This window comes from Heloderma suspectum, chromosome 2 (genome assembly GCF_057233095.1).
Source record: "Heloderma suspectum isolate Gila_16-S chromosome 2, 16-S_ref, whole genome shotgun sequence".
Taxonomy (NCBI): Eukaryota; Metazoa; Chordata; class Lepidosauria; order Squamata; family Helodermatidae; genus Heloderma; species Heloderma suspectum.
Window position 1 is genome coordinate 255,117,862 of NC_139459.1, and position 16,255 is coordinate 255,134,116.

General features: G+C 41.7%; 1 protein-coding gene across 3 annotated transcripts; it reads right to left on the minus strand.

The window, feature by feature from the left end:
• Nucleotides 1-716: 716 nt before the first annotated feature.
• Nucleotides 717-15,729, minus strand: GDF9 (growth differentiation factor 9). Of its 3 annotated transcripts, none has more exons than XM_084838818.1 (4): nt 15,555-15,729; nt 13,896-13,957; nt 3,870-4,080; nt 717-2,856 (listed from the first exon to the last, which is right to left on the minus strand). In XM_084838818.1, exons 2-4 carry the CDS (start codon nt 13,917-13,919, stop codon nt 1,922-1,924), a joined length of 1,170 nt encoding a protein of 389 aa, XP_084694944.1. In that variant the 5' UTR covers nt 13,920-13,957; nt 15,555-15,729; the 3' UTR covers nt 717-1,921. The 3 variants fall into 3 exon arrangements, with proteins under 3 accessions (XP_084694944.1, XP_084694945.1, XP_084694943.1); XM_084838819.1 differs by having other exon boundaries at nt 14,052-15,722; XM_084838817.1 differs by lacking the exons at nt 13,896-13,957; nt 15,555-15,729 and having other exon boundaries at nt 723-2,856; nt 3,870-4,284.
• Nucleotides 15,730-16,255: the final 526 nt, after the last annotated feature.

Genomic DNA, 16,255 nt, shown 5'->3' on the forward strand with positions numbered 1-16,255 from the left:
GCTCCACTCCTCTACATATATATCACATAGACCCCTGCCATCCACCTGTATAGCACAAACATCTACAAGGAGGGGCCTTTGCATATACAGATGTGCTGAAGCACCACTGGTGAAAGTCTCTGCAGATACAGCTGTATGTGAAAAGGCCCACTCTCTGCAGATGTTCATATTGTAGGCATGGACATCAAGGGAGGAGCTAAATGTGTAGAATGTTGGGATGGAGTTAGCTCTGCATGGCCCCTGTCCCCACTCAAGTGCTGAGGTAGCTAGCCTTACATAATGCCTAAACAAGACTGAAGTGTATGACTTCCTGTTCCTTTAGACTTTCCCCACCCCCTCTCCTTGGGTGAAAGAGCTGCCCATTGAAAACAATGGAGAAATCCAGAACTTTAATGTAGCTGTGACTGGGCAGCAAGGCCCCAACCCCCATGAAAGGACAGCAATGTGAACCTCAGAATTAAGCAGTTGTTTTTCATGTCTCTATGTGCTCAACATTCCTGAAGTCACAGGGCTGTTTTTAAAAGCTTTTGTTTCCAAATGGATATACCTGTGCATACTTCTGTACATATGTAGAAACAGCTACATTATTTGGAGTAGGGGGGGGTTTCCCCTCCAAACAGACAGGCATTTACTTGACCACCCAAGTTCACTATTAAAGACAATGACTTAGTAATTATCTGGAAGGAGAAAGGGGGTAAAAAAACCCAAGCCAAGCTGTAACTGCTGTACATTTATTTCCAACAAGTGTTCAGGTTTATGAATACACTCGGATGGCATTTCAATTCAGCAACAGAAGAAAGGCAACATTAAAATGCTTTAAGCTAGCTGATCCCTATAGAACACACCTACTTTTTATTTACAAATATGATTAACTATTCCACCAGAATGTAGCTTTGTATTTTAATTTCTATTTAGGTGAATGATGTTTCCTGTTCATAAGCCAACCAGAATAGAAGACAGCAAGCATTTAAACATTGCTCAATGCCAAATTTAATAGAGCTTATCAATCCAATCTGATACAGGCTCATGAGACAACAGGAATTTAACTCCATTCAGTTTCACTGAAATCTAGGGTCACATCCCACAGTACAAAATCTGTGTGAGGGCACTTCTGTGTAGAACCTAGCATGAGACTTGCATGGTTATATATTATATGTAGAAAACTGCAACTCACCGTCTTTCTGCAATGCACACCATATATATGATTGATCTGCATGCAGATTACGGGTTACAGCCTATCCAGAAGTGCCTACACAAAGGGATTTTGTCATGCGTAAAGCCACCCTAGTAAGTCACTTCCCAGACATGCAACCAGGCCATTTCCTATAGTACATTCTTTTGTATCATGAGAGCCTTCAGAATTAAGACAAAAGGTTATCCATTGCTTTAAAATAACCTTTACATCTGGTAGTCATCATAATAAAGAACAGGAGTTGTCTCAGACAACCAGTTTCAATCACTAAAAGTAACTATAAAAATTAAGTGATTGAGAAGTTAGCAATAGTAAAACCTTCTGTGCCTAGACACTTGTCATAAAATTTTTCTTAAATAAAAATATATTTTAACATAGGACAGACTAAATAGTAACTATACAAAAATGGCATGAAACAGGTATTTTATGCCCCTTGTTTTCTATCTAGAGAAATTCAGTGCTTTCCTCCCCCCCGCCACAACCAAAACATTTTTTTTTACAATTAATGGATTTTTTCCATTTTGAAAATAACAAGAAAACCTCCTTATGCCCAACTTAACACATTGTCTTTTGTAAATCAGAAGGGGCTAACAAAAATAAATGCTATTCTGGAAATACCTGCTGCAGTACTCCATGCTAAGTCTTATTTTTCAACTAATAGCAGGCTACTTTTCTTACAACACTAGGGAAAAATACTGAAACACAAGCATTAGTAAATCAGGATTGGTTTTACCGACAAGTACATTTGGTAGCTATCATATCATCATATTCTTTATACACAATTGATCTATCAGGCTCTACCTTCAAGACACTCAGAGGACTGTATTCAGCAGGAATGCAGGAGGGCCGAGGGACCGAGGAATCCAGCTTTTCATATATGATGTTCTGAACCATTGTGTGGACAGGAGAGCCATAGCGATGCCCAACTACTCTTGGACACTCACCCTTGCAATAGTGAGGATTGTATCTGTGTGGTGCAATGATCCACCTGTCCCATTTCAGCTGGCTGAATCGCAGCCAAAAGTTGTGAAGCTCGCATTCATTTTGGGGGAAAAGGTACTGTTCGTAGTATTGGCTTAAATCATATATTGGAGCTGGTGTGTTTTCTATTTTCCCATCTTCATCTCTTCGGTGACGAGGTGCTCTTTTGCCCTGTTTGAGTTCTTTTCCTGCCTCTTTACTGGGACCTGTGAAAGGACCCTTTTTCAGCCTAGACCACACTGGATTCATTCTCCTGTGCTTGAGAAAATTCCACCCATGGTAAGCTTGCTCACTAGTGTCATTGAGATATAGGAGAAGCGAAGGTGACAATAGTGCTATATTAAAGTTGGGAGACTGGTCATTTTTTAGGCAAGTGAAATTCACAGCCATATGAATGCTCCTCTTGTTAGAGGCTATCAGAGGCTGAAGAAAAGTAGTCACATCAATCTCAACCCACTTGCGTCTAAGCTCAAAATGGAGATTAAAAGTCATTGCATGTGAAATATTGGGGCACACTTGACTAGAGACATCATGCTCCTTAACAACTAGATTGCCTGTGCATGTAATAGCCAAAGATTTAGAAACTGACTTATCAAATGAGTAGAGTAAGACTGACTTGAATAAGTGCTCTAACGCAGTAATGCAGTCCAGGTTGAAGAGCAGGTCCACTGAGTGAAGGTCTTCTGCAAAGGGAAAACACTTTAATTACTACAAAGGAATTTCTTTGCAATATGTTATTAACTTAAGTGGCAATTTTTTTAGACCTCCAGATTTGACAGATCATGATAATGAGTATCAAGGATGAGTCCAATGACCCAGTTTATCCCCAGAGAAATCCTAGATGTTTTAGAGGATCCCAGAACATACATTCCCTTCCTTGACATTCCAGACTCCAACTGTATCAGTAATGTGCTTTTATAAATGAGAAAATGTTGAAGCAAGAGCTGAAGCAATGTGTTCACAATTAAAGGCACAACTGGTGTGATTCCAGTCCCCATAACCACGCTTTCATTGTACGAACACTAAGATTGGAACCCTTAAGAATGCATTTTTTAGTCAATCTTTTAACACTGTCCACTATAATAGCAGCCCTCAGTGAGTGGCAAAGGAAGCTGCCATTTTTTTAATGGCAGCAACCATTTTGAAATTCTCAAAATTAACCCCCCACCACCTCAGAACAGGTTTCTCTGGGGAAAACTGAAGACCAGCTGCCCCAATTCTTTCCCCTACCCCTAAAATAATTATGCCTCACCCCCAAAATATACCAAAAAACCAAAACAGCTAATTTTGAGGTGGATGAAATGCCTGAGAGAGGGAGATCTGTATGAGCTTGACTGAAGAGCTTAGTGACTTCTAAAGCAAGAGTGGGCAACTTGCAGGCTTCCAGATGTTTTTGCCTATAACTCCCACTAATTTTAGCCAACATAGCCGATGATGAGGGATGATAGGAGCTGTAGGCCAAAACATCTGGAGAGCCACAAGTTGCCCACCACTACTCTGAAGTTTGCATGCATATGAGCATACACGCATGCATGCATCCAGCAATCTTTTTTTATACCTTTCTAAGAGCAACACAAAAGACAAGCATAGCAATTCCATTGATTTATATGGACAATGTACAGGTGGGAGAATTATTCAATTCTATACATAGAAAGGGGCGAGGGAGTTCACCCAAACCCAATATCTCCTCACCTACCTCTTACTTGAACTTTGGTGGGGTGCTCACATTCAGCCTGTGGAGTGAAGAGCCGGACTGTGTTATAGAGATGACTTTTGTTGGCCTTTGGAATTCCTTCCTTGGTGGCAAACATTTTGTATAGTCTCTTCATGTATCTCAGGGCTCTAGAATCTGGTTGTGGTCTTGGGGTACCATCTTCCAATTCCTGGTGACTGTGGTCAGACAGCACCTTGACAATGGGAGGCAATGGGACATGGCCATTTTCCACGACTGGAGGGAGCAACAATGTTGGAGGTAGCTCAGAGGCCTCTACCTCTGACATCAACAGTGACTGAGAGCCCCCTTCATCCCTGAAACTGGGGGAACCCAGAACACCAGAAGAGAGTAGGCTGATAGAATAGAAACAAATAAATATTCTCCAAAACATCTTCATGACGGGGATTAGTCAGGGCAAAGACACCATCTCCCCCATGACAGGTTAGATTCTAGAGAAAAAAAGTAGCTAGTTCTAGTGTCTTAAATAAATTCCAGGTCTCATTAAGAAAGCTGTTTCCTTCTAATTAGGCATCAAACGGAAGACATACACCTGAGGAGGTAGTTCAGCTTGATGATTAGCTTCAGGCTCCACCCTTTTCCGAGTGAAGGTGTTTCCTAAGTAAGGTCTACTCTACCACCACAGTTTAACTAAACTAACCTGGAAAATGTAGTAAGGCTTACGCTGTAATCCTGTGCACACCTACCTGGCCATAAGACCCATTAAACACAGTGGGCTGACTTGTGAGTAGAGTTATTTAGGCTTGCACTGAAGTTAGGCCTGATTCTGGAAATACACTTGTGCTTAACATTAGTACTGCAGTAGCAACAATTCATTTGATCAAAGGCTTTTCACATTGGCATGGGACTGCTTGATTTTATTTCAGCCAAGGTGAACAAGAGCTTGGCCCTTTTATTTCTAATTCCTATAACTTTAGGAATTGTAATAAATAAATAACAGTGCCTCTAATAATGGCCCAGTGCAATCACAACTTTAACTTTAAAAATCCAGTGATGTTTAAACCACAATAAATGGGACAAACTTTTCGGGGGGGGGACGGGGGACGTATTGAATTGGATCCAGACTTTGAGCCATTGAAATAAATGGGACTTATATTAGTCATGGCTTAAGTCTCAATGAATTCAGTGGGTCTACTCTAAGTACAATTAAGTCTGGATCAAACCATTCTAAAGGTAATTGACTTTTTTAACATAATAAACAGGCCACTTCTTATGACAATTGGAAAAAAGGAAGCAAAGAAGGAAGTGGAAGAAATGTTCCAGAGCTGTGTGTAAAGAACCATCTTGTAGTCCATTGAACTTCGTATTGATTAGGAGGAGATCTGAAATCTGTCTCTTTGGCAGAGATTTTTCAGCTATTGAACTCTTTAATTGGAGTACTTGGGAAATCTAACCTGAAAATTTACCATGCTGCAATAGGTGTGTGAATAGGAAGATGTAATCCAAAGGCCTGATGAGTTTCCATTATTCATTGACAGTTTTCAGAGAGGGTAGCTGTCCAGGATGCACACACTACACCATTTTTCCAATGGCAACCCCTTACTACTAATAGGATAAAATCCAATGTAAGTCCTGCTTAGAATAGACACATTGAAATGAATGGGACTGAACTTAGTCATGACTAAAGTAAGTCCCATTTGTTATAATGGGTCTACTCTAACCAGAACTGTTAGATTTTACCCATAGGTTGTTACTCTAGAAAGCCCCAGACCTTCAGGGAGTCCTCTTGTGTGGTCTGGAGAGCTGTATTAGAAAAGCGGAACAGAAAAGCCCCTGTGAGAACATGGAATAGCAATGTACTGCTTGGTTCTCAGCTGTGGGCCTAAATCCAAAACAGAGTTAGGTCAAGGTTTCCAAAGTAGACTAAGGTTAGCAGTACTATCCTAGAATAAAAGTGCTGTGGATTTTAGACACGGTCTGCTTATGCATCTACAAATTCATTTCCTTACACCCATATCCTAGGATGTGTTTAGTCAGAAGCAACTCCCACTGTGTTCTATGGAGCTTACTCATAGGTAGGTGTGCATTAGTTTGGTTTTGGGCTTTTATAACTGCTTATCATTCTGCTGCTTGTTCTTTTGGCTTTTAGTGTTTGGTATTAATGGTTTAGGTTAATTGTTTTGTAGTTGTCATGATCGTTGCTTTGGGTACATGGATAGGAATGGAATATATGTATTAAATAATAGGACTGCAGCTGTGTGGTCTGAGCTTAAGTCTGTCTACTCAGAAGTAAGCCACACTGCATACAATAGGGCTCTCTCCCTATTAATCATTCATAGGGTCTCAGCTTCGAAGTCTGATTGCTGCAGTGCTACAAGCTTCTTGTGTGATATAGGTCTGGTCAGTGTTTTCAAGTACTAATATGCTGTGGCTGGTTTATTTATGTATTTATTTATTACATTTATATCCTGCATTTTTCCTCCTTAAGGAACTCAAGGCAGCTTACATGATCCTCCTCCTCTCCATTTTCTCCTCACATCAACAACCCTGTGAGGTAAGTTGGGCTGAGAGTGTGTGACTGGCCCAAAGCCACCCAGTGAGCTTCCATGGCCGAGTGGGGACTAGAACCCGGACCTCCCGGCTCCCAGTCCAACACTCCCGCCACTGCACCACACTGGCTCTCATTTATGAAGGTCACTCTTGCAGAATAACGGAAAACCTGATTCAGAAGTGACTAGCTCCTTAGATGGGTCTGCTGATTTCAGTAGAACTACATGTAGTGTTTATTTCCTAGTCAGTATCCCAGAATGCCCTGAGTTAGCAGGGTACACCATTCCAGGCTTATTCAGGGCAGGGCACTTGAGGGGGATAAACGGTGGCTTCTTTTCCGCCCATGCTCATCTGAGCCTGCTCAGTATCTGTTCCTGGTTAAGTTGGTGGAAACCGTTGTTAACGATAAAATAAAGATAAAATTAGTAAGCATGTAGAAGAACAAGTCTTGCTAAAGAAGGATCAACATGACTTCTGCAAAGGTAAGCCCTATCTCACTGACTTTTTAGAGCTGAGAGCGTCAACAAGCTTATGGATAGGGATGGTCCAGTAAACAATCTTTACTTGCACTTATAAAATACTTTTGATGATGTCCCTTGCCAAAGACTCCCGAGCAAACTTTGTAATCATGGGATAAGAGATTCTTTAACCATAAGAGTCCTCTTATGGTTAAAGAACAGGAAGCAGAGTGGAAGAATAAGTAGATAGTTCTCACAATGAAGGATCTGAGTAGTACTTTTTAACTTGTTTGTGAATGATCCAGAGTTAGTGGTGAGCAGTGATGTGGTCAGGTTTGCTGGTGAGTCTAAATTATTCAGGGTGGTAAAAACTAAATGGATTTACAAAGTGCTCCAGAAGGATATGTCTAAACTAAGGGGGTGGCTGTTAAAATGGCAAATGCAGTTCAGTTGTAAGTAAGTGTAAAGCGATGCACATTGGGGTAAAAAAAAAAAAAAAAGCTAAGTTCATATATACACGGAGGGGATCTGAGCTGGCAGTGACTGACCAGGAAAGTGATCTTGGGGTTAGGGTGGATAGCTCAATGAAAATGTCAACCTAGTATGCAGCTGCTGTGAAAAGGGCAAAATCCATGGTGGGAATCATTGGCAAAGGAATCTAATATAAAACTGCCAATATCATAATGCCTTTATAGAAAACTACGGTGTGACTGTGTGACCACACTTGGAATATTGTGTACAGTTCTGGTCACTAGACTTCAAAAAGGATATTGTAGAGCTAGAAAAGGGCAACCAAAATGATCAAAGGGCTGGAGAAACTCCCTATGAGGAAAAGTTAAGCTGTTTGCAACTTTTTAGCTTAGAAAAAAGGTGGGTAGGGGGACATGATAAAGATAGATTAAATTATATATGGTTTGAAGAAAGTGGACAGGGAGTCATTTTTCTCCCTCTGTCCTAATATGAGAACATTCGATGGTAGGAGATTCAGGACAGGTAAAAGGAAATAATTTGCCCTCATTCTCCACACAGTTTAAAGGAATGCTTACAGGGTCAAATAATTCAGCTTTCTAGATCAGCATTTAGTTTTAATTTAGTCTCCAGGTGCAGCCTCTTCCTCTGCATTTCTCTCCCCTGGACTAACCTTTGGTGTGTCTCTGCCCTGGTGAGCACATGATAAAGACTGCTTGTTCTCTCACACTAGACTTTCTGCTGAGTCCCCTCTTTGACTTCATGGCATCCTAGTATTTCACTTGTGGAAGGTACTCCCCCCTCCTCCCCATACCACAGCCTACCTCATTCCACACTTCTCCCCCCACACCTCAGCCTACTCCATTTATCAGGGTTCCCCGACTCTCTATGTAGCATTCGGGGGGTAGGCTGGAAGGGCTACTAAAGGGAGGAGGGGGTGGGGAAGTCCACCAGCCCAGTTGAACATGCCTAAATCTGGATCAAACCAGAGGTCTGGCTAGATCCTATAAAGAGAAGCAGAGTTCCAAAGTGAATCAAAAGAGAACACCCAGACATAATGCTATTGTAGCAAATACATCACACCAATAAGGAAGAATAACTAGCCCTATGCAGGTGTTGGCCTGCCTTTGTATAGGGCTAAATAGGGGTGCAGGACGTGGGTGTGCACGTAAGCCCCACCACCAATGTCCCTGTACACCCAGCTGTCAATTAGACCTAGCATTGAACATGAAGGTCTGAATTCACCTGAACAAGCTTACAGAGTTCCTACAATCAGAAATCCTGATAAGGCAGGGTTTGAGATTACAGGAACTCTGTAAGCACGTTCAGTTTACAGAGCCCTTCTCAGACCTTTGAACCCAATACTAAGGTCTAATCAGCAACTGCATGTGCAGGGACACGCTGCGCACCCACATTCTTCACCCCACTTTAGCCTTATGCATAAGGGGGCAATCACCTACATAGGGCTGCTGTTTAACACCTATCTTGGAACATGTTGGACAGTGCAGAGTTCATTGAAATTGATGAGAATAACAATTATTTTTGCAAAGACCTTCCCCTTTCTATGTAAAAAAGAAAAAAAGAGAAAAAAGCCAAGACCCTAATGGGAGATTTATTTTGGTAAAAGGCACATATAGGGGAAAATACTTGCAACTGCGAAAAATACTTACATTTGCATTAATTTGCCTAATAAATAGCAACTTAGGGCACAAGCCCATTGGGATAGGTGGCTGCCTCCGAACTCAGAGGCGACCGCCTATCCAATGCAGGGCAGGAGCAGCGCAGAGGGGCTCATCCCCTCCGCACTTCAGCCACCCTTTATTCACAGCTAGACAGCCGATTTTGGCTGTCTAGCCGCAGGAAGTCAGAGCGGGGGGGGGGGGCGGATGCCAGACGAGGCATAGGAAGTGTCGGAATGGCACTTCCGCCTGCCCCGCCCCCCCAAGAACGCCCCGAGCGCAGAGTGCAGGGCCGTTCCACGCTGCCTATGAGGCAGTATGGGATGGGGTGGCCATCCTATGGCCATCTAACCACTGACAAGCGGCCATAGGATTGCACCCTTACCTTCCTATCTGAAACATTACCAAACATCTTCAAAGAAGGGGAAATAATAATAGAGGAGACAGAAACGTGCTACAAAATCAGCAATTAGAAACCTCCCTCTAAAGCTCCTATCTTACTTAGGATGCCTTTTTTTCAAACTATGATTGGCTTTAGTCAAGATTGCTATTTCATTTATGCAAGTGATTCATAAGACCACCTACATTGCATCCCAGGGGATGGTGGTAGAAGGACCTGCTGTGGTATTTTCCTCAAAATAATTTTGGAGGGCCTCTGGTATTTTATTGATTGTGGTCAGTTCTGTTAAGAATTTGTTAAGGTGTAGTCTCCATATTGATGTACATGGCTGTGCCCAAAATATGTTTCAGTTGTGCATATACAAATGCACGGTCTGACACTGTTGCTGACCCAGTGATGACATTTGCCATTGCTAACATCAGGGTGCCAGATAGTAGGATGTAGTTAATTCAAGAGTGCATTTGGTGCTTGGGGGAACAATACCTATAATGTTGCTCTGTTGGATTTTGTGCTCTCCAAACATCAATTAGATCATTTTCTAGGGATGTCAGAGAATTCCGCCACAGATCTCGGTGAGGCCGAATGCCAGTGCATTCGGCCCCCCGAACTCCATGGCGGAACGGCCTGCCACCCCCGCGGATCCCCCCGGGACGAGACTTACCTTGGGCGGATCTTCTGGGTGGCGGCGGCAGCTGGTCTTCCGACTGGCCGCCACCACCATTTGCAGTCTTGTAAAAAAAATCAAAAAACCAATGACGTGATAGGCTATGTAAAGATTTACATAGCCTATCATGGCTGGGTTTAAAAAAAACCAAAACCCGCGTATGCAAATGGCGGTGGCTACAGCTGCCGCCATTTGCGTTCCTTATTTTTGGCTGTCTTAGTCTACGTAAATATTTACGTAGACTATGGCGGCAAAAATAAAGGGGAACACAAATAGCGTAGCGGGCGCTATTTATGTCCCTTTTTTATTCGCTGTTTTAGCCTATGTAAATATTTACATAGGCTAAAACGGTGAATCAAAAAGGGACGCAAATAGCGCCTGCTACATAAGTATTTACATAGATTAAGATGGCAAAAATAAGGAACGCAAATGGCAGCGGCCGTAGCCGCCGCCATTTGCGTACGCGGTTTTGTTTTGTTTTTCCCAGAGCCCTCCGCGGCCGGAAATCCGGCTGCGGACGGCTCTGGCCTGGCTGGCTGCTCCGCGGAGCTGCCGCAGAGCACAGCCAGCCGCAGAGGATTCTGGGGGGGGAGGAATGGATCGCCTCCCCCCCCCGTCGAGGATTCCGGGGGGAGAGACGGAACGCCTCTCCCCCCCACCATCAACATAATCCGCGGAAAGGTAAGTGACTTTCGTACATCCCTATCATTTTCCCTGAAAAGATTTGCTGGGGAGGGAGGGAGTGTTTGTGTGTGTGCTGCTATGCTACTTTTATGTTCTTTTCTCCCTTTCTAACTGCTGATTTTGTAGCGAGTTTATGTCTCTGTTATTATTTCTCCTTCTTTGAAGGTGTTAAGGTTTCAGATAGGAAGGTAAGTTGCTGTTTGTTAGGCAAATTAATGCAGTTGTAAGTATTTTTTGCAGTTGTAGGTATTTTTCCCCTATACGTGCCTTTTACCAAAAGTAATCTCCCATTAAGGTCTTCACGTATTTTTACAAATTTATAGAATAAAAAAATACAAAGTTCTGTTCTAAAATACAAAAGAATTAGAATCAATTGAAAATGACAGTAGAGCAACTAACATATTTAAATCAGAACTATTACGACTTTGGAAACAAATACTCTAACTTATTACCAAGTGTCCTAAAAAGTGGATGAATAGAAACAGAATAATTATAATGGGCAAACAATGGAGAAGTAAGACATGATACAAAGCATATTAGCCTGCTGTTTGCAAACTGCTATTCTATAATCTATACTATACAAATCACAGAATTCATCTGAACAAAAACATAGAAGATTATGTAGAATTATATTAAAATAAAACCTATAGATAAAAAGCATTAAAAAATCACAGATGAGGAAATCAAGCATAACAAAATAATAATAAAAAGGGACATTGAGGCCTGAGGGATTCATAGGGAACTTTTACAAAAGGTTTAGAAAAACCTTGTCCTTATTTTGTGATCCAGTTGAATGACACTACTACAATTTTACATGCATGGCTAAAATTGTAGTAGTACCAAAACCGGAAATACTTGATTCCTATAAGCCAATAGCCCTTCTAAACCAAGATATGAAGATATTCACAGAGATACTCATTACATAAATAAGAGTCATAGCATCTATTCCCAGACCAGGTATATGCCTTGAAGACAGATATAAGATCCAATAAGAAGACTAAAGGATACTATCTGTTATAGCAAAACCAATTTAAAAAACAGCTTTTAATTTATTCTGACCCAGTAAAATCAACCCCAACAGTCACAAAGAAAATTCTAAAATATGGAGAAGTAACAGGCTTAAAGACACATTACTCGGAATCTGAGATGCTATATATTAGGGCTGGGCAACTTGTGGTCCTCCAGATGTTTTGGCCTACAACTCGCATCTTCCTTCACCATTGGCTATGCCGGCTAGGGCTGATGGGAGTTGTCGGCCAAAACATCTGGAGGGTCACAAGTTGCCCACACCAGATAGATAGATAGATAGAATCTCAGAGCCCCTAAAATCCAAAAACAGATACAACTAACTTCAGGCAAATGCTTGAGCTTCAAACATTTTCAGTATCTAGGAGTACAAATATCAAAGTCTAAATGAATTTCAACAACTAAGAGAGCAATCCTATGGCCACTAGACAGCAGCTAGTTGGCCATAGGATATCCTGTTTTCCAGGAACCAACCTTGGAGCTCACGCTCGGAGGTCAGTTCCCGGAGAACCGACCTCCCCTCATTTCTCTGCTGCCTCTGAGGCAGCGCAGAACAGCCCCATCCTCCGCGCTCACAAGAGGAGAGCAGAGCAGCCAAAAAGGGGCATGTCTGGGGGTGTTCCAGGGCGGGGAGGACAGAAATGCCTGTACAACACATCCACTGTGTCGTACAGCAGCCTCCTCCCCTGCTCCTGCCCTGCTTTGGATAGGCAGTTGCCTCTGAGTTCAGAGGAGGCCGTCTATCTGGATAGGATTGCGCCCTAAGTTATAAGTCCACGCTACTACTACTACTACAAAAAGAATTTCGGCAATAGACCAAATTGAGATTTTATTAGGCAGACAGGCAGCTGCAAAAACAGCACTATTCCTAAACTGATGTTTTTGTTTTAAGTGGTACCATATTTTATCTCACCCAGAGTGCTAGCAAATTGGCAAAATATTTTTACTGACTTCATACATTGAAACAGAAACCTAGACACAGAAGGGCCTCTTTTATAAGAAAACTTTGCAAGGGGGATGGGAATCACTTAACATCTGAAAGTATTATGAGGCACACCAAATGTAGCATTTAATTTCTCACATAAAGAGGATAAAAATAAATCATGGATATCCATGGAAGCATCAAATCCAAAACAATATTGCACAAGAGCCATCCCATTTCTACAGGGAGCTCTCAAAAACCTAAACTGGGTCACTAACCCGTTTTTAAAAATGTGTCTTGTATGTCTAAACATGCATTGGATTGCACCCTTAATCATTAATTCAGGAAGATAGGAATAGTCTCTTCTAAACCAGGATCGGGCTATTTGTAGCCTTCCAGATCTTTTGGCCTACATCTCCCATCAATTCTAGTCAGCATAGCCAATGGTGAGGGATCATGGGAGTTATAGGCCAAAACATCTGGAGGGCCACAAATTTCATATCCCTGCTCTAAACTATACCAGATCTTTCTTGAACTAGAAATGGGATTGATGGAGGAACTTAGAATAGCATGAGAAGAGGACATTGGGACTGAAATACTTGCAGAACAATGGAAACTAAATTGGCAAAGGAAATCCTTTCAGCGCGCACATGGGAAACTCCTTAAAAATAATCTACAGATGATATACCACATCAGTCAAAATAGTAGGTATAAAATGAAAACCCATAGATCAAATTGCTGAAGGGGATATGAGCAAACAGGCATATATTTTCACATATGATGGGACTGTTCAGTTATAACGACATTTTGGAACAAAATATTTGAGGAAATGGGGAAAATGATAGGACAGGAAATACTGTTAAATCCAAACATTGCTTTATTGAACATATCTGTTGAATAAATAAAAAATGTAACATCCAGGGAACTGATTGGTTTTATGCTAACTGAAGCCAGATTAGTTATAGGAAGACACTAGAAAGACTCAGATGGCTGTGGACGGAGCTGAAAATCTAACACATCAACTCTGACAGGTCAAGGGGCAGACAAAATCTAATGCTTTCTTCACTGAATGGTATAACTTTATCTTCTTTATAAACAAGAGAGACTGAAGATGACCACTGCCACAAATGTACACCAGAAAATGGAACAACTGATCCAAAATAGCACAAGATGTATCTGTATGACTAACACAAAAGTACCTTCTTTAATTTGAAGGAAATCATTGCATCATTATGAACATATCCTCTGACATGGCAATAGTCTATAAAAAAGAAAGAAAAGATCTTAGATTGTTAACTGCAATTTTTTTAAAAAAAAAATTGTATCATATAAGCATTCTAAAATGAAATACTTGCTTCTTCATCCAGATCAATATGTCAGAAACCATGTTTGACCTCACAGATGGAGAAATCTTGCTTTTGACAGACCTTGCAATACACCTTTAGTTACGGGTAATGGAAAGTGGCTTCTTTTCAATGCTTTGTTTAAGTACTTTGGATTCATGCATATTCTGAGTTTCTCTTATAGTTTTCTGATCACCACCAGAGTTCTTTTCTAGTCAGTGCTATTTTTCTTCTTATTGAATAATTTTGCAGCTCTTGTTTCAGAGGCTCTTTAGTAACTTGTGGTCTTGTAGGCCCCTTCCAACCCTACTATTCTATGATTCTATGAATTTACCTGGTTTCACATTTATATCAATCTTGATTGCATAAGCTCCACCTAGCTGTCCATATCCCCCCCAAAAATCACTGAATTCCTTCTGAATTTTTTCTTAATTCCAGCTCCCATTTTCATTTGAGTTTTCAATCATTCCACCATCCATGTTAAATATGTCCTGGAACTGTACCTTTATCAGGTTCTTAGCTTGGACTGCCTTATGGCCAAATGTAACAGAGGTGCTGTTCTCTGGTAGTTTACAACCACAAACTCAGTACTGTACTTGTTCTTTCAATTAGCAATTTTCAGTTTTCATTTTCCTACTGGTTTTATAGTTTCTTCCGGTGGAATACTGGGTTTCACTAGGTGGGTAGAGATAATGTTCCACCTGGCACCACAGTCTAATTGGAATGGTCATGTTTTATCCCCCAGATGCACGGTTGCATACAATTGTTTCTGGTGCCCTGTTGGTTTTTGCTGCAGTGTTGCGCTTCGATGCAAAAAAATTACATTTGTCACAGTTGTGGCATTTTCCCCTATAAGCTTGCCACCTCTCTTTTTCTCTAGCATGTTTTCCCCCACAGTCTTCTTATTATTCCATGCTGTTTACTGTTGCCCTTATGTCTGGTTCTACCCCCTCTTTCTTGTGGACAGGCTTCCTGTCTCCTTCCATGGCATTAATCCTGTCTTTGGACAACTCAGCTGCCCTGCGTATCTCCAAGTTTTTCTTGTCAACCTCGGTTGTACTTGAGTGTCCTGGATTCCACACATTATCCAATACCTTATCACCCAGTCTTTGAGATCTCTAAAATTGCAACACTACTAGCGGTGCTCCTCAATGCCTTCTCCTATTGCTTAGTCCCAGCTGAAAAAGCTTTATCTTCTCACGGTTGCATTTTTTCAGGGGCTGCAGTGCACAGCAAAACAACCAATTGTTATAACCAAAGTATGCTGTGCTTGGGGAATGTTTGCAAACAGTGTCACATATTTCTCACCCGCTTTCTCCAGTCAACTATTTAAAAAAGTTTCATTTTCATTGCAGCCGCTTTATGTGCTGTTGTAATGTCCCCATCGAGATTAAACTCCTCTTTCCAGGTCTTCCATATCTGGGTGAAGTTCTGAGCTTGCAGGTTTAATGTGCTCATGGTTTCAAACTCAATTTTCACATTGTGTGTGTGTCTGTGTGTGTTTGGCTAACTCACGGTTTGTTGTTCTTGTTCTTCTGTCTAGGATTCAGTCATCACTGCCACAATATTTCACGATTGTGGGATTGCTTACAGAAACAAACTCTGTTTTCTAAGCCAACTAAGTTTTATTAAAGGTTTTTGCAGAGCTCTCTCAGTCTGTGGCCTCTCTCTCTCTCTCCCCACGAGCCAGAGGAAGTGGGTGTTCCTCTTAACTAGTTCCTGATTCCTGCCAGGAAGCACAATGTACTTAGTCTAGATCTAATGGCTCTTTCATACTGCATGTGCCAGCACCTTATCCAACATTTTCAGTAAAGCTGTGGCCAGGATTTTGTGTGGCCTGGTACTTTAGAGCTGCCAGCTGACCAGAAAAACACAGTTTGGCCTGTGCCTTTTAATAGCAGCTTGATCTGCAGACATAACCAGGAATAGGTTTTTTTTTACACTAATGTCTGTAGATTAAACTGCAGTTAGGGTTATGGGAGTAGGGGCCAATTTAAAAAGCTGGCAACCCTATTGGTTCTAGACTCTTGGATGGAGCAGGCAGAAGAGGACTGAGCAAGCAATGACGGCAAGTAACAGGAGAGCATGTCCCAGAGGTCTCTTCACTGTTTCAGGGGCCTTTGGAGCATGCTTACTTGACATGGGGTGGGCGTGGGACAGCCCAGCTGGAAGAAATAGCACATGAGTGTCTTGGTTCTGAACCAGCTAGGCACCCC

Bases quoted from the DNA above. Each gene is read 5' to 3' on its own strand.
- GDF9 (XM_084838817.1), bottom strand. From the start codon at position 4,284: ATGAAGATGTTTTGGAGAATATTTATTTGTTTCTATTCTATCAGCCTA. The intron at 2,857-3,869 runs GTAGGTGAGGAG...TTCCCTTTGCAG, and splicing joins CACCAAAGTTCAAGTAAGAG to AAGACCTTCACTCAGTGGAC.